The following is a 24,575-nucleotide window of genomic DNA, read 5'->3' as shown; positions in this document are numbered from 1 at the left end:
TAAATTCCATATACATATATATTCCGGATCGATGTATATATTTTGTGAACTTTCTATATGTCTATATGTAGGTCTCCATATGGCATTTTCAAAGGTCTATAGTGTTAGTTAACCCTCCCTATACTCCCTCTTTTACCCTGCCCTCCCATCCCCCCACTCACCCTTCCTGTACCATTATCGCCTATTTCCTGCTTCATACCACTTAAATTCTAGTCCACTTTCCTTGAAATCCCCTCCCATGGCCCCTTACTAGTTTCCTGACTTCTAAGGGTGCTGCAGTTTAAACAAACAAATCTAATGATTCAAAGTAAAATATTCAAAATCCCCAGCTATCAGGGAAATGCAAATTAAAACTGCGTTAGATTCATTGAGCACAGTCAGAATAGCTAAGATAAAAAAATGACGAATGCTTGCATAGACATGGACAAAAGGGACACCTATTCACTTTTGGTGGGAGCGCAATCTAGTGCAGCCACTATGGAAATCAGTGTGGAGAATTCTCAGAAAACTAAAAGAAGATCTGCCAATGACCAGCCACACCACTCCTAGTCATATTATCAAGGGACTGTTCATCCTACAAGAGATAATTCCTCATCTGTGCTCATTGCTGCTTTCTCCACAGTAGCCAGGAAATGGACGCCGCCTAGATGTCCATCAGCTGATGAATGGATAATGAAGATGTGGTACATACACCCTTCATCACATTTCCCTCTATATCTTACATTTCCAATACAAGATGATTTAAACTCTGAGTTTATCTCGATGTATCCAGATTTCACTGATTTGGCCCCTAAAGGGCATCCTAATCCCCAAACTGCAGTGGTCAGCATCTCCTAGGCTTGAACCCCTGACTGCTGGGTTAGTACATTAGTTTGCTTGAATCAGTTCAAAGAACTCCACAAGTGCACCTGGAATATGTGGGAAAGCCAGGCAGGGTTCAAGCCCTGAAGACTCATGGGCTGAGTCTCCTTCAATGTGGGATTACAGGATAATTGCTCTGTATTTTCCCATCTTTGGCCAGAATGAAGCATGACTATGGAATCCATGTATTTTTGCACATAGCCTCATCTTAGTTTTTGTTTCCACCTAATCCCTGGTATCCTGTCTCTATTGACACTCCCTAAAGTACCCATGGATGAGAGAGGACGAATCTCCAGCAAAAGGTCTCAGAATGGAGGAGAAATGAGATGTCTGTTTTCAGTTCACTGTGGCAACTGTAGAATCCAGCAGTCCAGAGGAATTCTCTGTGACTCTGTGCTGACTTGGGAGAGAAGCCATGCAACCACAAGGATCCATTTTTCTCTTTTATCCTGGCTTTTCTACTTTTGTCGTGCAAAGTTGATGTTTTAACTTTACTCTCAGTTTCTAGAGTGCTTATTGGGCCATTCTTGTGTGTGGATTGTCTCCAACTGTGCTTTTTTTTGGCAAGGATAGAAAACTGGACAACTATTCTGCCAAGTAGTTGCCATCACTTAGTAGTTTTGCTTTCTAACACTTCTTTTAAAGATACAGCAGATTTTCTTCCTGCCATTACTGTTGTTATGAGGTGGTTCCCCAGAGAAGACCACTCAGACAAAATTTTGCCTCAATGAAAGTCTTTTATTAGCTTTCCAGCGACTACACAAGGGTGTCAGAACCCAAGTGCAGTGCCCTGTCTGTGTTAGGGTAGGCTTTTATACAGAAAAAACTACATCCGGATGAGAAGTTTAAGTTTCCAAGCATTTCCATAGCTTAGGGGTGGAGATCCCCCTAACAATTCCTACTTTGGAAAATCAAGCCAAGCATATAGTACAGAAGCCATAAATCTACACTTATCAGGAGCAAGGACATGATGACCTGTTTTAATGGCAACTAGTGGCCTGTTGACATGCTTGCAGCTGAGCCCCACCTCTCTGGTCCCATACACTGCACCAACTGCCTTTTAGTTTCAGAAGCTAGATTCAGCCTAGACTTCAATATGATATAACCATAGACAAGAAGGTGCCTTATCGCATTGTGCAAGAAAACTGTGAATTTGACTACGTGCTTATGTTATGTGTGAACTTTATGTTTTTTATGTGTTTTGTTATTTATTAGCTTATTACTTAACTCTTTAGGATACATGGTGAATAAGGGACACAGATGGTACTGTTCTCTGGAGAGGCTGGGTTTAACGCTCTTGCACTCAGTCTCATCACTCTATGTACTGAACAAGGCCTAGGATCTACTCTATGGACTATCTGAGAGTAATGCAGAGATGACAAATTCTGAGACAGAACGAGGTATGAGCTGTAAAAGATGATGGAATCCGTGTTGTGGGAGTGTGTGACGGCAGGACTTGCTTGGTCTGGGGACAGTGCGTGGTCTATAATTATGTTAGACCACACTTAATTGCATTAGAAGCCATGATGAAATGGGTTCACTGGTGCATCCAGGTCAAGCACACTTTCTTCTGTGCCTCTTGTGGTTCAGCCCACCTATTCCCTTCGCAGATCCCCTCCCATGGGCAAAACAGGAAATTGGACCATTAGCCCACACCGGCTCATTTTCTCACAAGACACTTGGGCTTTTTTCACCTGGGCATTAATATTTTGGTAGATGCACAACTTGTCTACTTTTCTGCTGTTTGAAAACAGACCTGAGGATTCAATAGACCCTTTGGCAGGAGAGCTTCTTCTTGTTTTTTGGACACTAGCCCTTATGAACAGAAAGTGAGGGCTCAAGAAATAGGCTTGAGCAGAAGATATTTGAACTCATCAAGGATCATCATATGTCAGAAGAAGGTGAAGAAGCATTTCCTGGCACTAGGGCTCTGTGTTTGTGTGCTTTTCTATCAATATAATTTATTTAGGAAGGAATCGACTTACATAGCCAGTTCTTCATGCAAGAGAGACAGGTGTAGATTTTAGGGATCTGAAGATCATGTCTTCTTGAAAGGATGTTTGTATTTGATGACTGATTGATCTGTTTGATGGAGCGCCTGCATGAGTATCTCTGTGTGCACAGTTGTGGATTATTGGATGTAATGTTTATGTGCAAAGTGGTATGTAGCAGTATTTATTTATCACTTGTGCTTAAATTCATGCTAAGTTGTTACAATCTTTGTTTCTACCTAGACTAAAATGTCTTCTTGAAAGGATGTTTGTATTTGATGACTGATTGATCTGTTTGATGGAGCGCCTGCATGAGTATCTCTGTGTGCACAGTTGTGGATTATTGGATGTAATGTTTATGTGCAAAGTGGTATGTAGCAGTATTTATTTATCACTTGTGCTTAAATTCATGCTAAGTTGTTACAATCTTTGTTTCTACGTAGACGAAGTACAAGTCATAGAGAGAATGACTCTTAGTCAAAGAGATCTATGATTGCTTGTACGCATGTGTGATTTCATTCAGTTGTTCCTATGTAAAATACACATATTTTAACATGTGAAGGGTGTAGAAGAGGAGGAAGTAAAATTATGATATGCAATATGAGCATTTTTGAATACACGTGTGTGTCTGTATATTCAGGAAACAGACTCAGAGCGTCTCCACTAATGCTCATCCTCCCTTATTTCAGGCAGTTCCCTGCATGTTCCTCCTTCAGCTAAGTGGGTAGATGTTTGCCTATAGGACTTGAAGCCTCCACATTCTGTGTGTGCATTTTTAAAAAAATCTTTCACCATGCCAAATTCCATTCTCAGAAAATAACAGTGTCTAAGTTCCCAGGTTCTGCTGCCACACGGGTCTTGGTTCAGATCTCTAATTTTGATTCTTCACAGCTTCATGACAAAGAAGTTGACCTCTCTGAAGCTTAGGAGGCTGAACTGTAAAATGTCTTGAAGCCTCCACATTCTGTGTGTGCATTTTTAAAAAAATCTTTCACCATACCAAATTCCATTCTCAGAAAATAACAGTGTCTAAGTTCCCAGGTTCTGTTGCCACACGGGTTTTGATTCAAATCTGTAATTTTGATTCTTCACAGCTTCATGACAAAGAAGTTGAACTCTCTGAAGCTTAGAAGGCTGAAGTGTAAAATATGATGAGACTAAAGATTTACCCCAACATGTGTTGTGTCATAAACATGCAATAAATGAGATATTCTCAACTTGAACTCATTTCTTTTAAAAAATATTTTATTTTTTATATTTTATATGTATGAGTGCATTGCCTGCATGTGTGTTAGTGCACTCGTGTTATGCAATGCCCAAGGAGGTCAGAAGCGGGAATTGGATTCTCCTGAAACTGGAGTTATAGACGGTTGTCAGCCACCATTTGGGTTCTGGGAATCAAACCCAGGTCATCTGTGTGCTGGATAGCTTTAGTGTCAACTTGACACACCTGGGTTGAGGTAACCTCAATTGGGGAATTTTCTCTATTGGACTGGCCTGTGGCCATGTCTGAGGGGCATCTTCTTGATGAGTGATGTGGGAGGGTCCAGCCCACTGTGGGTGGTGCCACCCTTGGGCAGGTGGGCCTGTGTTGCATAAGAAAGCAGGCTGAGCAGGGGCCAGGAGAGCAAGCCAGTAAGCAGCATTCCTCCATGGCCTGTGCTCTAGCTCCTGCCTCCAGGTTCCTGCCCTGAGTTCCTACCTTGGGCTCTCTGGTGAACTGTGACCTGGGAGATGTAAGACAAATGAACCCTTTCCTCCCCAAGTTGGTATTGGTCAGAGTATTTTGTCACAGCAATGAAGAAACAAACCAGGACAATTTTTTTTTTCAACTGTCCGAGGTAGATTATTTTGTCAAGAACAGAGGAAGCAGACTCATTTAAAGACCATTTGTCCAAGTCCACCTTGCTACTTTCCATTCTCCTTCTTGAGTCTGTTCCACTGCCTCGTTCACACAGAGAATGTTTTGCGTCAAGGTCATCTTTTTGCCCATCCAGATATTGTTTGAGTATTTAATTGACTTTCTGAATTTTCCTTCAAATGTTCTTGAATTGCGAACATTTTGAATTAGTAAATGCAGTGTGTTATTAGACCTCACTGGAGGTTAAATTACTGTGTTCTTCCTCTTTCCCACTGACTGAGATGACCACTTGCCCCTCTCTGCCCCTTTTTCCCCTTTTTAGAGGTTCCTTACCAGGTACCTGGGCCTTGGAGTGATGGCCATTCTCTGGATTTATTTTCCTGGGCTTCTGTATGTGATCTGTGATTGTGATTTAACTCTGAGTGGATAAGGTACCAAGCTGTCTTTCAAAGAACTGTTCCATGCTTGGGATAAGGATCTACCGAGGGTTACGAGACTTCGTTATATGGCTTCACACCTGTGTTTTTACACAAAGAACATGAAAAAACCCCAATGGAATGTCTGCTTTCTAGATACTTAGTAATTTTCTGCCTATTGGAATTAAATCACATAAATGTTGCAATTTAATGTCTTATTTAATGTTAGTGAATGCACATTCTGGTTTGCCTAGGAAAGGCTTGATGTTGAACTATGGTAGAGACATATGTAGACCTGTCATACACACATTGTTATTACATAACTTCATTTTCTATTCTCAGTGTTCAAACATGAGAGTACATAGTAAACTACACATTCATCTTTTTTCAAATTTTTAAAAAATTATTTTTATTTTATGTGTATGTGTGTATTGCCTGCACATAGGTAATATGTGCACCCACGTCATGCAATGCCCGCGGAGGTCAGAAGACACTGTCGGATCTCCTGGGACTGGAGTTATGGACAATTGTTACTGTTATGTGGGTGCTGGAATTCAAACCTGGATCTTCTGCAAGATCAGCCAATGTTCTTAACTGCTCAGCCATCTCTCCAGCTGCAGAATCATCTTATATATGAATATTAGCAGATCATCAAGAAGGTGGCATGCTATAACTTTGAAACCATGAAATTTTTTGATTCAGGTTTGACGAGAACTTTTCTTCTCTTTCTCTGTTTCTTGCTCTCTCTCTCTCTCTCTCTGTCATTTTTGAAGTAGGGTCTCTTTAACTTACTGAGGCTGGTCCAGAACTCAATGCATAGCTAATGCCAGCTTCAAAGTCATGATCCTTCTGCCTAGGCTTCATTAACTGCGAGGATTACAGGTTTGCAATGCCACACCCATCCTGGATTTTCTAACAAATGATTGCAGGTGTAGGACCAGTGGAATGGTGACAAGCATGGCTCTGGTCATATTGACAGAGCCTGGGACCATGACAGCATCAGGTATTAATTTGGTGACTTGAACCCAATAGTTAACAATAGTTTGAAAAGACTCTCAAAATCCATCATCATGATAAAGTTCATAGGTGCCTGGTATATGAAATTTCCTGGGGAAAAATCTCAAGTCAGTTACTGTGAATGCATCCTTGTATTAAGAGAGAGGGAGAGAAGTGAAGAGAAAGCAGAAGAAGGATGGAAGGAAGGAAGAAGAAGGGGAAGGACACAGGGAGAGAGGAAGACGTGGATATGGGCAGATAGGGATGGAGATGAGAGAGAGAAAGACAGTGATAATAAGAGATAATGCTACTGCTGTAATTGCTGCTGTCAGGGAGTTAATCCCCATGGCTCAGGATCTGTCTCACTGAATCCTCAGGTACTATGAAATTCCTGGAGGTTAATGATATTTTTTATGCCAGTAACCGGTCTCATCCAATGTTCCTCTCATTGTTCTGTTTTTCAGATCTCCAGGATTTTGATACTAGATTTTCTGCTGAACTTGTCTACTCTAGCACCTCACATGACTAAATACGGCTATGTGTAGAGATCTCTTCTAAGATTATTACATGCATTAACATAGATTTCCCCAAATTCATATAGCTAGATAATAGTGTTATTACTTTCTCAGAGAGAAAACTTAGGAACACACAGCAAAACCTTCTGAAAGTCATGGACGAAGTTAACTTCTAAGGTAGAAGCATCTTAAGCCTCCTGGGAGTCTTAGTTCTTGATCATCAAAGCCATAGCTCTTGCTCAATATTTTATGAGGGAATCTTATTATCTATTATATTTTCAAAATTGAAAATACTGTATGGAACATGTGTGAATAAGTGAACAGATTTGCATTCATTCTTGAAGGGAATCTTGTTAACGTTGGAAATATCTTCTCTGGTATTTAGTATGAGTCCAATGTAAGGTTCAGACTGCAAAGTGTACAGTTTATATGAATTTTTATTCAGTCAGCTGGAAAAAAGCATGCATGTTATATCTACCTGGTGAGGGTCTCAGGACTCTGACATGTCCTTCTCCCTCCATTCCCAGCAGGAAGATGACCATGAGGAGGGGCAACCAGAGTAGTGTGTCTGAGTTTATCCTCCTGGGGCTCCCCATCCAGCCAGAGCAGCAGGGCATCTTCTTCACACTGTTCCTGACCATGTACCTGACCACGGTGCTGGGGAACCTGCTCATCATCCTGCTCATCAGGCTGGACTCTCGCCTCCACACCCCCATGTACTTCTTCCTGTGCCACCTGGCCTTCTCCGACATCTCCTTATCATCTGTCACCATCCCAAAGATGCTCAGCAACATGCAGACTCAGCACCTGTCCATCCCTTATGAGGGGTGCATCACTCAAATGTATTTTTTCTTACTTTTTGTATGTGTTGACAATTTTCTTCTTGGAGTGATGGCGTATTACAGCTATGTGGCCATCTGCCACCCACTGCACTACATGGTTATCATGAGGGAGGAGCTGTGTGACTTATTGGTGGCTGGGTGCTGGTTTTTTCCTTGTATACATGCCCTTCTGCATACCCTGCTCCTGTCCTGCCTGTCCTTCTGTGCTGACAACACTATCCCCCACTTTTTCTGTGATCTCAATGAACTCCTGAAGCTTACTTGCTCAGATACCTCCCTCAATGAGCTAGTCATCTTCACTGAGGGAGGAGTATTGACTCTCCTGCCACTGGGTACTATTTTGGGTTCTTACATCTGCATTAGTTTTACCGTCTCAAAGTTCCCCTCTACTAAGAAGTTCTGCAAAGTTCTGTCTACCTGTGGCTCTCACCTCTTCCTTGTATTTTTATACTATGGGACTCTTGCAATTATTTATTTCTTTCCTTCCTCAAATAATTCCCAAGTTAAGAACATAATTTCTTCAATAATATATACAGTGGTGACACCCATGCTGAACCCCTTCATCTATAGCCTTAGGAACAGAGACATGAAATTGGCTCTGGGGTTACTTTGGAGAAGAGGAGTTATTTTAGCAAAGTGAGTGTTCTGTGCTCAAGTTCTTAATTACCATAGAGATGCTTCTAGAGAAACACCCTTAAAATTGTATAGGTGAATAGAATAAATTGTGGAAATGACCACAGCAGTCTGAACTTTTCAATTTGGAGTTTATTTCCTCACACTTTGAATATGAACAGATCTTTGGCTTCATTTATTTAATAGATTTGGTAGAAGTGCTTATGAAACTTGCATGCTTAAGGAGACTTTGTCCCTACAATACTTATAATTATGAAGTCATTGTATAAATTAGCCTAAGATAGTCTGCATGAGGAGGACAGGATTCATGGAGGAAAACAAATGTACTGTGGCCAGCACTTAGGCAGCACAAGTAGACCTAAGAAGTGATTTGAGGGCACTGACGAGTCCTAGTTGAGATTAAGTGAACTGAGTGAAGTTCAAAAGTGCCGTGTATTTTAATATAGTCCCAGGCCAAATTTCCAGACTATAAAATTATTATGTAAATGAACATTTAATACACTGTGTTTGGGGATTATTATGTATCATAAGCTTAACTGATGCACTGACTTCCTATCAGTGATAGGCTCAAACCTTTTCTTCATTCTGTATTCCCTTGTTCATTTTTAATCTTCTGTTGTATTGTCTTCCTCCCCATTTTATTCTATTTTACTCATTAAAAAGTTATTTTTATTATTTTACGTGTTTGAATAGATTGCCTGCATACGTATATGTGCACCTGCATTGTACAATGCGTGTGGCTGTTAGAAGAGGGTGTCTGATCCCCTGGAATTGGAGTCACAGATGGTTGTTAGCTGCCATGTAGGGCTGGGATTCAAACCTGGGTCCTCTACAAAAGCAAACAGTGCTCTTAATGGCTGAGTTCCTTTCCAATTTTATTTAAGAAAAATATTGAGGACGTGATATTGGGATAGACATTTAAGATGAAACTCGAATAAAGCAGTCCAGATGAGGAAGAGAGGCACAAAGGCCCTGGAGCTGTAAAATGTATAGACTCGTTTGCCTTGTAGAAGCACCTCACAGCTCTCATGTTTCCTTAAAGCTGATGGAAGACACAATGCACAGACACAAATCACATTTTGTGTGATTCTGGCCTATATGCAATGGCTAGAATGGGCAAATCTATAGAGACAGAAATCAAACTAATGATTTGGAGGAAGAGCAGAGGGAAACTGAGGTGCCCACTTAACAGGCTCAGTGTTCCCTCTTGCGGCATTGAAAGTAGATAAGAGTAGGTGGTTTCACAGCTTTTCAACTGTACTAGGTGCCACTGAACTGATAGCTTCAAGTGGTTAATTGCTACTTTGTACTTGTTCACACCGTTCCCTCCTAGTCAGGTGCCCACCTCACTGCAGACTCTACTTTTTTCTTGCAGTTCTTTATTTCCTCTCTCCTTCCATTACCTTCATGAACCCATGCACAAATATAAATAATATTCACAAGGACCAGTTTACCCAAAAGACCAGCAGCCTTCCTCAAAGGAAGATCAGTGTTCAAAGAAAAATGGGCCTGATAGAGAAGGGGGAAGGGCTGTCCTGAACAATGGAGCAGCCCTGATAAAAATGCACCAAATACATCACTTCACCCACCCAGATCTCTGTTCCCCCTTCTTCCCCTGAGGAAAAGGATCATTCTCACTTAACCACCTTAGGCACCTTTTGGTTTCTCCAAACATGTCTAACATTGATCTATATCTGAACCTAGACTGAAACGGACCCCTTCCTTCTTCCCATTCTTCCCTACTTGGATCCTTCATGCGTGGATCAGAAGAAGGAAGGAAGAAGGAGGGCAGGGAAGGAGGAGGAAGAGGGTTGGGGGGAGGAGAAAAAGAGAATGTATGTATATGCACGCACACACACACACACACACACACACGCATGTGTGTGTTTGTATGTGTGTGTATATAGACACAGGTTGTCAAACAATAACTCCAATATTGGGCATGGGAAATCTTTCTTCAAGTTTTACCTGGGGTATTCCAAGGTATTCCCAAAACAATATAGGCTATTGCCACAGCCCTAGTTTGCCTCCCCAACTTGAAGGTAAGATCTTATTGTAGAAGACACCACACATTTTGGACATAGACTTAGAAAAATCTCTCCAGAACTGGCCTAGAAGCCTCCTTCCTGAGGACTAGCTCTCATAGCATATGAAGGTGATATGTAAATTGCCCAGGCAGAAAAGCAATCAGTAGTCCTAGCCTGCTGAAAAGTTTATGAACCACAACAATCACTGGACCAGTAAGATATCATTAATGATATAATAGTGTCTAATTAGACTTAGATCCACTCAATAGGAGAAGATTTAGGCCTGGTAATGCAAACCTAGCCATAGATGGTGAGGTCATAGAATCTAGAGGAAACTTACTACTATTACTTGCCTAAACCAATACAATTTCTACCTATATTTTAAATAGTTATTCTTGTACCCACAGAAAAGTGTAGCTGTCACTACTCACCAAGGAAGCTTCTTTTTGCAACAGATAGAAACTCTTACAGAGATCCTCAACCAGTTAAAATGCAATTAATAAGTGACTATATGCTGCCCAGGCCCAGTTAGTACGGCTACAATGCAACCCCTACGCAAGGCTCAGGGAACACTGTGAAAGAAGGGACAGAAATTTTGTAAGAGCCTCAGGAATAGGAAACCTGCTGCTAGACAGTGTCTTCCAGACACGACAGGAAAACTTCATCTGTGAAATCTCAACAGTCTGGTTACCTAAATAATGCTTGCATAACGGCCATAGCACTTGAGATGCCCATGTGGATGAGAGAAATTTTGCTTCGTCTTTACCTGAACTTTTTCCTTTGGACTGTTTCCACCGCATGGCTCCCACCGTTCTACTGCTCTGGACTTTGGCTATAATGCCACCATGTGGACTTTAACTATAATGTGGACTAACTATAATGCCTCCTTGATTAAAGGCCTTTTCATGTGATTTGTGCAGCATTGTTCTGATCATTCCTGTATTGCACCTCCCTTTCTGTGCCCCGTGTGTGCCCTTGGGTTGTTGTTTCCTTCTTCTTCCCAACTCCCCTTTGGTGTCCTTTTGTTTTACACTTAGAGGGGGGAATTAGGCCTGTGCAGCCTAAGCCTGCAGTGCCCGCATAGACCATAGACCATAGATAATAGATAAAAAATAGAAAAATAGACCATAGATAATAGATAAAGAACAGTTTCGTTAGGACCAGGAACCATAGATATTCAAATTTCTATCTCTGTGGCACTGTGCAATGGCGTTATTTCCGTTATTTCCGGTTTCTTCCCTGAGGCCATGGCCGATTGATGGGAGCTTTCCGGAGGCTGGTTAGCCAGTGACGGGTAAGATCTTCCCAGAGTAAAGCGGGACACCGGCAGCCCCCAATGGCTTTCACTCTGGTAGAGGACGACCTAAGACAGGCACGGTCTTTCCATCCCAGTCTTGGCATGTACTTCATCTTAAAAAGTATAAAAAGAAAGGGGGAAATGTCGGGAGCCATGCGTGACATAAGCATTGGAAATTAGAAGAGTGCCACTTTAAGAGCTTCTGAGCTGCTTCAGCGGTCAGAGCTGACAGGCTGTACCTGTATGATAAATTAGATCTTCTGGAAGATGCAGCTACGTGCTGTATCCATAGTAACTTTTTTGTTTCTGTTAGTAAAAATCACCTAGGTAACCCCAACTCCAAGTCGGATAAAAAGGACCTGTGGGACCCCTAAGTAGAATTCCTTCTGGAGATCTCTCTCCAACCTGTGCCTGCCTTCCCTTTAATAAATTCCTCGCATAACTTCAAACTTTTGCCTGAGTGTCCTTCTTGTTGAAGACCCAAGCCTGGTGGGCTTGGGAGGGGGGTGTTCGACATGGCAGTTAGACACAGATGGAGGAGAGAGGATGCTGGGGTTGGGAAAGAAACCAGTCTTGTAAGTGTGTGAATTTCATGACCAAAGCGAGACCTGTACGTGTGGGATTGCCAGAATAGAATGTTGGAATTTGGAAAGTCGCCAGTGTGATGGGTCCACTATTCCAGCTATGACTAGGAGTGTGGAACAACAGAGAGTGAGTCTTTCTTAATCTTGTTTATAAGAGAATTGAAGTACAAATGCTGTTGTAATGAAATGCTTCTTCTAATTAAAAAAAAAAAAAGAAAAAAAAGATGTTCAACATTTTTAGCCTTCAGGAAAATGCAAATTAAAACCTTTTGAGGTTTCATCTTACCCCAATCAGAATGACAAAGTTAAAAAATTTCTATGACAAGTGCTGGTGAAGATGTGGGGAAAGGGGAAACACTTAATTCACCACTGATGGGAGAACAAAATAGTGTAGCCATTGAAGCAGTGTGGAAGGTCTTCAAAAAGTTGAAAATAGATCTCCCACATAGTCCAGTGATGCTACTCTTGGGTTTATTCCTGAAGGACTCTGTGTCCTACTACAGACACCTGTTCATCCACATTAGTAGCTGCTCTATTCACAATTGTCAGGAAATGGAAACAACCTAGATGTCCATCAGTGATGAAGCAATAAAGAAAGTATGACACATTTGTACTATGGGATATTATCAGCCCTTAAGAAGAATACAGACCCAGAAGATAAATGTGGCATGTTCTCGCTCATAAATAGATGATAGCTTTGAATCTTTAGCAGGTGTTTTTCAATGGGAAATTCCTTTAGACATCTGGAAACTAATAAGGGACCATGGATGGTGGTTCATGGGAGGGGAAATAGGATGCAGAAATATAAATGGGGAAAGGTGAATATTGGAATATGAATGTTGGAATGGGATGGGGATGGGAGAGTATGGCAGAGGAGGAGGTAATGTGAGGGACAAGTAACACTAAAGACCTTAAAAATGTCCCATGGGAATCTAGTACTATACATGCTTCTTATAATATATACACAGACAATATAAAAAGAGTTTAAATGTAGTTACACTATAACAGGGTTTCAATGGCCCTATTAGATACCACAGGCTAGTAAATTAAATGCTACTCTCAGGAGTGAACTCCCTCTTTTGGAGTTGTTGACCAAGAAGTTCAGACAGAGCCCCAAATAATAATGGCTATTGTCAGTTTGCTTGGTTATCTGCCAGAACCAGAGGATAAGACCCTATTGTGGAAGACACTACATACATGAGCTGTAGAACAAGCAAGGAGAAATCAACCTGATACTGAGCTAATGCTTGTCTCCTTGTAAGTCCCCTCATTTACCCCCTCCCTACCCAAGGGCATAAGCCGTAATAAACTCACACAAAGATATGTTATATGGTTTGCCCAATAGTGCAAGAGACCCAGAGAGAACTCTGGCTACAAATTGGCATAGTCCGGCTGTGATAAACAAACCACAGCCATGGGGATGTGGGTCTGGGAAACCAGTGGTGATTCCACTGCCTGTGTGGTGGGTCAGCTGAGCTCTGATTTCCAAATCCAGGAGCAGCTGCCAGGAACCCAGGGGAGAAGGCAATCAAACCCCATATGCTTAATGGGGTTAGCAATAGTCACGTGGGTTATACAATGGATTGTAAAATCTGTAACTAAAAAGAGGATAGCCATGCAGAAACATGGGGGCCACAGCTATGTTGTAAATGTGGGGGTATGCTGCAGGTATGTGAAGATTTGTTAAAGGTTATTCTGAGGCTAGAAAAACTTTTACCCTTGAAGGGAGCGGAGCACCCAGAGAGGGGGCTTGGCCACTTTGCATAATAAAAGATGTGCCCCAGGCAGGGGAGGCTGAAAAAGCTAGGGAAGAGCTGGCAGATCCAATTGCAGAGCTTGAGAGAAAAAAAGTGCGGGACACTTTAACTTGTGTAAGGTCCAAGGACTCAGAGGAAGAGACAGATAATAGGAAAAAGGAAAATGACCTAAAAATAAAAGTAGCTAAAGCTGCCCCTCAGATTCAACCATTGATACAAAAGGAAAAAAAAAAAAAAAGCTAACAGTGCTGTAGCTAGGAAATATTCCATATTAGAACTGTTAAAACTAGGAAAAACTTACAAGCAAGCAATAAGAGAGCCCCTAGCACGTGGCTTGTGAGAGTATGGGACATGGGAGCAAATGACGTCAGTCTAAGTCCTTCAGAAGCTTCACAGCTGAATTATATAACCACCCATCCATCCTTGCGATATAGGCTGTTTAATGTAGGCTAATGTCGGGGGGGGGAGCAGTCCTTAATGGGATGGCTGGTTGAAGGCATTAAAGAGACCTGGTTATCACTAAGGGAAACTAACATGATTAGCAGGGGCTGGAGGACTATAAAGGAGGGGCAGACATTACTGAGAGAACTAGGTATGAGAAAAGCAATATATGATGTCCAGTTCACTGGGCCGGATAAGACAGTGTTCACCAGAGATACGAAGGAAAGCTTAATTTAACTGAGATCTTGAGAATGGTATGGGGCTTTACTGGTTTTACTAAGCCCTTTAATAGGACAGGGTCTTTGTAACGTGAGAAAGGCTTTGGTAAATCTAAATGGTTCTGACCAGCATATAAAAAGTGTCTGTAAAATAACAGAACACCTTATGAGAGATATAAAAGATTTGGGTTACTCAAAGACAAACATGGCAAGACTTATGTAGAGTCCAAATTCCCAGAGAAAAGATTGATAGAAAACCAAATTCAGTACTAAGGAATTTCTGGAAGGCTTTAAAACCAGAAGGACAATTTACAAGAGGCATTCAAAGAATAAAAACTGTCCCAGGGGTGGCTAAGAATCCCCAAGGATTAAATATGATGCATTTCTCTTCTCATTAAGGCTATACTAGGGGTTGAAGCAGTTTTTTCTACCAAGTTCTCCCCCAGCAGCCAGGTGTGATCAATGGAGAAATGACAGATAGGGCTACAGTCAGGAGGTGGACCCAGGGCGTGCCTGACTCAGGGAACCAACAAGTGCAGCAGGGACAGGAGAAACCCCCTGCCTCCTTATCCCAATGCAGGGTCAGGCAACTGGAGCCAACCCCTGTAAGTGTATCAAGAATAAAAAAATAAAAAGGGATTCCATGTAAAATCCCCCAAGTGTGAAATGACTCCAAAGGAATAACTAAAAATGATAAAGAGCTAACCAAATTAATGCCTTGTACACATGCTATGGTACCTAACAAGAGCTAGGGAGAAAACAGTAAATACGAATGGACAAAACCTTTCCATGCTATGTGAGACCTTGTCTATGATTGATTTAATATACAATGTTAACCTTCCTTTGAGTGTTTTATAGATGTAAAACCCACTTGAAAGATACCTGAAGAAGCAAAGGCCAGCTACAACTGTAAGATTCTTGGGAGTTTTATGGTTGGGTAAGATGAAGACAGAGACTCCCAAACTATACAACTGTTAAGAAAATATACAGTACCAGGGGTGGGTTGCCCCCCTATGAACTGTTGGTCAGAGAGATCCTAGATGTCCTCAAATTCACCAAGGTTATTGCCATTAATATCGCTTCTATACTAGAAAGGTCAGTAAGGCCATGTTGCTGAAGACACTGCATGTTGTGAGCGTGAGAGAGGAAAAAGAGATGGAACTGAGGCTAAGCCAAAAAACTCTGTGCCACTGGATGGATGACGTTCATATTGCCAGAAGGTACTATGCAGGTAGTTGGGGAAGAAAGGTTCCCCTACGATTCTACTCAACGATGGACCCCACATGCTGCACACTATGGACATACCAAGCAATGCCTGCAAGTGCAATAATGGCTTGACCAACATACATGCAACTGAAAAATTTCTGATTGGATAAAGACTGCTCCTAGGGGTGGAACACACATGTGGTGTTGAGAAAGGCTACAGGCCCTAGTGGAGAAGCCATCACAAGTATACTGTTTAATGAATATAGTACACCTACTGGGATATCTTCTAGGCATTTATATTTCACGTTTGTTTAAATATGTCTACTTCCTTCCATTTGTCTTTATAGTAGAAGAAACACCACTGAGATAGATCAATGACCATGGCTTAAAGACAAATAATGGGGAGGCCCAAAAAGTTATTATCTTGCCACAATACAAGAGAGATCTCCCTACCTCTGTCACCCCCTCCAAGACTCAGGGACCTTAGTGGAAGATTGGCGGAAAGATCGTAAGAGAGGAGGAAAGGGGTGGAGTGTGTTCCCCGGGGGTCCTGTTTCCTCCAAGGGGTGGGGCCTGCTGTGGAGAGTTGACTGTGGAATGTTAGCCACAGAAGGAGGAGCTTGCGGGGTGCCATCTTGGGATGGAAGCTGCAAGCTGCCAGGAACCATGGCGGCGGGCATGGGGAATGTGTGGCGGTGGGTGTGGAGAGAAAGATGGCCCGGGCGTCTCACTCGCATGGACACAAGAGGGAGCATTTACCAACCTAGGGTGAGACTGTGGGCCCTAGATGCATGGGTGAATGTTAACGGAGACTGTGGGCGGGCCCGGGAACAGTCTGGATTGGCAGGCTCTGAGCCACCGTGCAAGGGTGCTTGTCTCCTTGTAAGTTCCCCCATTTACACCTCCCTACCCAAGGGCATAAACAATAATAAATTCACATAAAGATATGTTATATGGTTTGCCTGATAGCGCAAGAGACCCAGAGAGAACTCTGGTGACACTAGCTTACATAGTACTAAAAGATGCTATTACCTTTACTAGCAGAGAAAAGTAATCATCAAGCCTTACACAACTGTGAACCCTGTGAGATACAATAACAGCCTAGCATAATAAACCCTGGTACAGTGTGGTCCAAATGTTATGGGAGTAACTAACCACCATCTGCTTGGTTTTAAGGCTGCTTCACTACATAGACTCCATACCTTCCATGCCTGATTCTGTTATCAGAGGTAAGAACCTGTGGATGGAGAGGTCACAGGCCATAGGGGAGAACCCAGTACTATTATTCTGCCAAATAGACATAGAATTAAACTGACTCCTAATGACTTTTTTACAATCATGGATTAGTGCATCTTTCAACGTTCAGCAGAGAAGCTTCTTTTTGCAGATGATGATGATTAACACAAAGCCCATGGCAAGTCAGTGTGTGGAGAATAAGACACTGTGGAGTGCTCAGCCCTAAATGAGACACCTATATCGCACCTTTTCTTCCCAAGGCTTGGGGATCATTGTGGAAGAGTGGTCAGAAAGATTGTAAGTTTCAGAGTTGGTAGATGAATACAAGGAAACCCTGTTATCTAGACACCATGTGCATCTACCCTGTGCTGTCCAGACAGAATGGTTTCCTTGTATTCATCCACCCACTCTGAGGCTTACAATCTTTCTGACCCCTCTTCCTCAATGAGGGTAGATGCACATATGAACTCACAGAGCTTATGTCCACATGCACAAGACCTGTGCAAACAGAAGCCAGCATGGATGGGGGAGATGGGCAAGAAACCTCAGACCTTTCTGAGGATCTATTGGCCACTGATAGCTGCTGGAAAGGGAGAATCAGTTTTCTTTAGTGTTGTGACACCTGGTAGGTTCACTAGACTCCATGAAATTGAAGCACACACAGGAGCATGTTGGGAATGCAGATTCTACTCAGTAGGCCTTAAAAAAGATATATAATAGAGGACATGAAGTGGGGAGGGAGTTGTAGAAGGGGTTGGGTTGGAGATGAGAGATTGAGCTTGAATATGAATGAAATATATTGCATACATTCTTGAGAATCAGTAAAATATTAAAATTAAAAACTAACTAAAATAGAATATTGTATATAATATAGAATAAAGAACCTGATGTATATATAAAATGTATCTTTTTAACCCATATACTAATATATATCTATAACTGCCAAGTACTTTTTATATGTAAATAAATGTAAAAATATATAATGTGTACTATTTGATATATGTCATTTAAGTGATATATATCTATGTTTTGATATGTTTATGCCAGTTTATATAGTCATCAAATAATGGGTGCTTTGGTTGACTTCATACCTTGGCTGTTACGAATAATACTGTAGTGAACATAGAAATGCATGTATCTTTATGACGCAGAGTTTCATTTCTTTGGGATATTGGCCCAGAAGATGGATTGCCTCACCTCATTTTTTTTTTACTCCATTGCATATGGCATTCCTCTATTTCTCTTTCCCAACTTCCTCTTGGGATGAGACAGAATGAGCCCCATGTGAAGGTCTCAGAATGGTGGGAAGGTGGATGTCAGCCTTCATTTCTCTTTGGCAGCTGTGATCTCCACAGGTTCTGAGAAATACTTTTGTGTGGTGCTGTCCTAGCTTTGGAGAAGAGAGATTTAGTCAGAAAGATTCCATTTTACTCTTAATTTCTAGAAAAATATGGATCTATTCCAAATCATTGTTAAGGATTTTTGAGAGGTGGGGTACAAAGTTGGAGAACTAGTCTGCCAACCTCTTGATGTCATTTCTTAATAGTTTTTAAAACACACATTAAAGACTTACCTGACTTATATACCACCATTACTGTGCAAGAGAATTGTGAATTTGAGTGTATACTACATGTGTCCATGAATTTTGTAATTTATGATCCATGTTACTACTTAGCTGAGAACTTATTAGGGTTAGGGTATTAATTGCCAATAAAAAGATCCTTTCTGATGAGGATTGAGATGTGTTATAGGTATGAAGATAAAAACTTAGAGGAAAATTTACTACTATGTTCATTAGTGGTTAGGCTATCCCCTAGGTCCTATGACAGAGCCAGCCACAGGTTCTTGGTCTAGTTAATAGTACCAGGCATGGGTTCTGTCTTGTGGAGTGGGCTTTACATCCAAACAGAGAGTTGCTGATTGCTCCAATAACATTGCTGCCCCTATTGCATCAGCAGCAGCATGTCTTTGATGCCAATTGTTACTGTAGTTTGCATGGTTCCCAGCTGGGTAGTACTGTTGATTATTTTTCACCATAGTGTGCATAGCACATTCCAGCACCATGAAAGCTAGCCAGTATGGATGAGGCTTCACGGTTGGTACCAGCATGATTTCTTCATGTCCTATGACTCAAGTATGTGGTGTTTTCAGTCACAGACTCTACCATCAAGTTCTGTAGGGTAACCAAGAGCAATGGCAATAGGCCGTAATGTTTTTTATGAGGAATCCACTGAAACAAGTAAAAAGAGATAATCCATACCTGGCACTGGGTGTTTCATTTGATAGTCTATGGTGTTTGGGGGCAGAATTTTGCCCTTGTATCCCTTTATAGGTTAACTCCACTTAAACTCTGTATATATATACATGTACATATATACTGTTTATATGTAGTATATATGTAGTATAGATGTACTATATATGTACTATATATGTACTATACATATACATAAAATATATACACCATATGTATTTTGCAGACTTTCTATAGGTCTATATATAGGTCTCCATATGACATTTTTCAAAGGTCTATAGTGTTAGTTAACCCTCCCTATACTCCCTCCTTTACCCTGCCCTCCCATCCCCCCACTCACCCTTCCTGTACCATTATCGCCTATTTCCTGCTTCATACCACTTAAATTCTAGTCCACTTTCCTTGAAATCCCCTCCCATGGCCCCTTACTAGTTTCCTGACTTCTAAGGGTGCTCCAGTTTAAACACACATATCTAATGATTCAAAGTAAAATGTTCAATATCTCCAGCAACCAGGGTAATGCAAATTAAAACTACTTTGAGATTTCATCGAACACCAGTCAGAATGGCTAAAATTCTGACAATGAATGTTTATAAATATATGGACAAAGGGGACTGTTATTCACTGTTTGTGGGAGTGCAAACTGGTGCAGCCATTATGGAAATCAGTGTGGAGCATTCTTAAAGGGCTAAAATTAGATCTGACATATGACCAGCCTCTCTCCTGGGCATATTGCCAAGGGACTGTGCATCCTGCAGGAGACAGTTCATCAATGTGCTCATTGCTGCTCGCTCTACAATAGCCAGAAAATGGAAACTGCCTAGCTTTCCATCAGTTGATGAATGGGTAATGAAGATGTGGTACATGCATACACAGTGGAATCTCAGCCCAGATATTTGTAAGGATTATCTTTTGGGAAGCCAGCCACTTTCTAGTGCCTAGCTCCCAGCCCTGCTCAGGGGACCTGCCTAGTTCTGAGGCTTATTCAACTTGCTTGTCATTGTGGTGCACCTTTCTTTGCAGTAGTCTGTTTCTTCTTGTTCTGCATCCCTCCGCAGGCTCTCACAGACGCAGCCTCTAGTCCATCATCTTATCCAGAACCTTAGATTGCTCTTTATTTTTTAAGAAACACTTTTAATTTCAGAATGCCTTTAGATCTACAGAAAAATTACAAAAATATTAAATGACTTTCTATACACCCTGCATCACATTTTCCTACATCTTACATTTCCAGGAAGGAACTGTTTCTAATACAAGGCAATTTAAACTCTGAGTTTATCTGGATTGCACTGATTTCCCCCCTAGAGGGTGTCATAATTCCAAAACTGCAGGGGTCAGCACCTCCCAGGTTGGAGCCCCTGACTGCTGGGTTAGTGCATTAGTTGGTTTGAATCAGACCAAAGAAGACTCCACAAGAGTACCTTGAATATGTGGGAAAGCCAGGCAGAGTTCAAGCCCTGAAGACACGGGGACCAAGTTTCCTTCGAAGAGGTACTATAGGATTATGTTCGGGTATGTAGTTTCTTGTCTTTGGCTAGAATGAAGCACTACTGTAGGCAGCCATATACTTTTTGTGCATAGTCTCATCTCATTTTTTGTTTCTACCTAATCCCAGGTGGCCTGTCTTTATTACTACTCATTTGGCTACTAATGGATGAGACAAGATGAATCTCCAGTGAAAGGTCCCAAAATGGAGGAGAAACTAGAAGTCTGCCTTCAGTTCACTATGGCAGCTGCAGAACTCACAAGTCTAGAATTCTCTCTGTGTCACACTGTGCTGACTTGGGAGAGAAGCCATGTAACCAGAAGGATTCACTCCTGTTTTTTTTATCCTGGCTTTTCCACTTTTGTGGTTTGAAGTGGGTATTTTATCTTTTTTCCTGAATTTTACAATGGTTATGGGGCCATTCTTATCTGTGGATGGTTGCTCACTGGGATTTTCTTGGAGACAATAGAAAGCTGGACAATTATTCTGCCATGCAACTGCTTTCACCCTTAGTAGTTTTGCTTTTTAACACTTTGGTTAAAGGTGTACCTTATTTACTCGCCACCATTACTGTGCAAGAAAATTCTGAATTTGACTATGTGCTTACGTTATCTGTGAATTTTATAATTTTATGTTTTGTCTTATTAATTAGCTTAGAACTTAAGTCCTTGCTTAGGATACATGGTGAATAAGGGGCACAGCTGGTACTGTCCTCTGGACAGGCTGAGTTTAATGACCATGGACTCAGTCTCATCACTCTATCTCCTGAACAAGCCCTAGGACCTGCTCTGTGGAACACCTCAGAGGAATGCAGAGAGTGCAAATTCTGAGGCAGCAATGAAATATGAACTGTAGAAGATGTAATCAGTGTTGTGGGAGGCTGTGAGGGCAGGTCTCCCTGTGTCTGGGGACAGTGTGTGATCTATGATTATGTCAGACCACACTTGATTGCATCAGAAGCCATGATGGACTAGGGACACTGGTGCATCCAGATCAAGCACACTTTCTCCTGTGTCTCTTGTGGTTTGGCCCACCTAGTCCCTTCACAGATACCCTCCCATGGGCAATACAGGAAATTAGGCAATTAGTGCATTCTGACTCATTTTCTCACTAGAAGTTTGGGCTGTTTTCCCCTGGGCTCTAATCTTGCCGGTAGATGCACATCTTGTCTACTTTGCTGCTGCTTGAAAACTGACTGGAGCACTCAGTAGACGCTTTGGCAGGAGAGCATCTTCCTGTATTTTGGACACTAGCCCTTATGAACAGAAAGTGAGGGCTCAAGAAGTCGGCTTGAGCAGAAGACATTAGAACACATCAAGAATCATCATAGTTCAGAAGAAGATGAGGAATCATTCCCTGGCACTAGATTTCTGTGTTTGCATTAGAACATGTATGAATTATGTGCTTTTATATCAATACAACATATTTAGGAAGGAATTGACTTGTAGCCACTTCTTCATGCAAGAAAGGCAGGTGTAGATTTTAGGGTCTGAAGATCATGTCTTCTTGAAAGGATGTTTGTATTTGATGATTGAATGGTCTATTTGATGGCACGGGTGCATGAGTATCTCTGTGTATACAGTTGTGGATTACTGGACATAACATTCATGTGCAAAGTTGTGTGTAGCAGCATTTATTTATCACTTGTGCTTAAATTCATGTGAAATTGATACAATCTTTGTTTCTATGTAGACTAAGCACAAGTCCTAGAGAGAATGATTCTAAAAGAGATCTTGATTGCTTGTACGCATGTGAGATTTCATGCAAGTGTATCTATGAAACATACACATGTTTTAACCTGAAAAAGATGTAGAAGAGAAGGAACTAAAATTATGATACGGCAGTATGTGTATTTTTGAATACATGTGTGTCTGGATATTCAGGAAACAGACTGAGAGCTTGTCCACTAGTGCTCATCCTCCCTTATTTCAGGCAGGTCCCTGCATGTTCCTCCTTCAGCTAAGTTGGTAGATGTTTGCCTATAGGACTTGAAGCCCTCCAAATTCTGTGTGTGCTTTTTTAAAATAACTAGCTTTCAACATGGCAGATTCCATTCACTGACAATAACGGTTACTGAGTTCCCAGGTTCTGCTGCCACACGCATGTTGTTTCAAATCTCTAATTTTGACTCTTCATAGCTTCATGACAAAGGAGTTGACCTGTGTAAAGCTCTGAAGCCTGAACTGTAAAATATGATGACGTTAAGTATTCATCCCAACATGCGTTGTGTCACAAACATGCAATAATGAGAGATTCTTTTGACTTGTTTGTTAACGGTCCAAGGTAGACTGTTTTGGCAAGAACACAGGAAGCAGATTCCTTTAAAAGCCCTTTGTCAAACTCCACCTCGCTGCATTCTTTTTCATTCCTGAGTGTGTCCAGCTGCCTCTTTCACACAGAGAATGTTGAATCAAGGTCATCTTTTTGCTCATCCAGTCATTAAGTGTAAGTATTCATTTGAACTCTAACTTTAGAATTTTTCTTTCAAACATGCTTGAGTTGCAAACATTTTGGTTTATCAAATGCCTGTGAGATGTTAGATCTCATTGGGGGTTTAAATCACTATATTCTTCCTCTTTCCATGGACTGAGATTACCGCTTGCTCCTTCTGTTTCTCTCTGCACTTAAAGAGGCTCCTCACCAGGTACCTGTGCCTTGGAGTGATGGCCATTCTCTGGGTTCCATTTCCTGGACTTCTGCAGGTCATCTGCAATTGTGATTTAACTGGTGGATAAAGTACCAGGCTGTACTTCAAAAAATAGAATTTCTGTGCTTGCCATAAGGATCTACCAAGTGCTCCTAGACTTTCAGCATGTGATTTCACACCCCTGCATCACACTATGAACATGAATAAAAGCCTACTATAATGTTTGGTTTAGAGGCACCCAGTAACTGCTTTCTGATTTTTGGAATTAAATCACATAAATGTTGCAAATTTAATTTCTGATGTTAAGTTATTGAACGCAAATTCTGGTTTGCCCAGGAAAGGCTTGATGTTGAACTATGAGAGAGAAACATGTAGATTTGTTGTAAAGACATTGTTATTATATAGCTTCACTTTCCACTCTCAGAATGTCCAAACAAGAGAGTACACAGTAAACTACAGAATCATCTTATGTGTTGATATTAGCTTATAGTCAAGCAGGTGACCTGGTATAACATTGAAACCCTGAAATGGTTTCAGGTTTGCTGAGAACTTTTCCTTTCTCTCTCTCCCTCCCTAACTCCTTCATTCCCTCCCTCCCTCCATTCTTTTGTTTCATATTTTTGAAGTAATACCTTTATGTTACGTAGGCTGGTCCATAACTCAATATGTAGCTAATGCCAGCTTCAAAGTCGTGATCCTTCTGCCTAGGCTTCATTAAGTGCTAGGTTTGCAGGCTTACAACACCATACCCATAGTGGGTTTTCTAAAAAATGAGTTCAGGTGTTGGACCAGTGGAATGGTGACAAGCAGGGTTCTGGTCATATTGACAGAGCCTGGAACTATGACAGCATCAGGTATTAATTTGGTGACTAGAACCCAATAGTTAATAATAGTTTGAAAAGACTCTCAAAATCCAACATCATGATAAAGTTCTTATTTTTCTGGTATGTGAAATTTCCTGGGGAAAAATCTCAAGTCAGTTACTGTGAATGTGTCCTTGTATTAGGAGAGAGGGAGAGAAGTGAAGAGAGAGCAGAGGAAAGATGGAAGGAGGGAAGAAGAAGAGGAAGGACACAGGGAGAGAGGAAGACATGTGGATATGGGCAGATAGGGATAGAGATGAGAGAGAGAAATACAGTCATAATAAGAGATAATGCTTACTGCTGTAATTGCTGCTGTCAGGGAGTTAATCCCCATGGTCCAGGATCTGTCTCATTACCTCCTCAGGAACTGTGAAATTCTAGGAGGTTAATGATATTTTTTTAAATTCTGGTAACTGGATCTCATTTGATGTTCATCTCATTGTTCTG

The 24,575-nt window shown here is 41.4% G+C and overlaps 2 protein-coding genes across 2 annotated transcripts in view; both read left to right on the top strand.

Annotated features, from left to right (window-relative positions):
* The first annotated feature begins 7,180 nt into the window (after positions 1–7,180).
* Positions 7,181–8,122, top strand: LOC103734534 (olfactory receptor 1J4-like). The gene has a single exon (XM_008833525.1). The coding sequence runs from the start codon at positions 7,181–7,183 to the stop codon at positions 8,120–8,122; it is 942 nt and encodes a 313-aa protein (XP_008831747.1).
* Positions 8,123–16,311: 8,189 nt separating this feature from the next.
* LOC103734533 (olfactory receptor 1J4-like) overlaps positions 16,312–24,575 on the top strand; it is a gene marked incomplete at its 3' end in the record, with an annotated part of 12,301 nt that continues 4,037 nt past the window's right edge. Inside the window, 1 exon segment of the mRNA XM_008833524.1 lies at positions 16,312–16,527. Coding sequence (XP_008831746.1) covers positions 16,312–16,527 — 216 coding nt within the window.

This window comes from Nannospalax galili, unplaced genomic scaffold, assembly GCF_000622305.1.
Source record: "Nannospalax galili isolate Female #2095 unplaced genomic scaffold, S.galili_v1.0 scaffold34, whole genome shotgun sequence".
Taxonomy (NCBI): domain Eukaryota; kingdom Metazoa; phylum Chordata; class Mammalia; order Rodentia; family Spalacidae; genus Nannospalax; species Nannospalax galili.
Note: the sequence above shows the minus strand (reverse complement) of the source record. Positions and strands in the feature narration are given on the sequence as shown.

Coding starts and splice junctions, on each gene's coding strand:
- LOC103734534 (XM_008833525.1), top strand. CDS start 7,181: ATGAGGAGGGGCAACCAGAGTAGTGTGTCTGAGTTTATCCTCCTGGGG.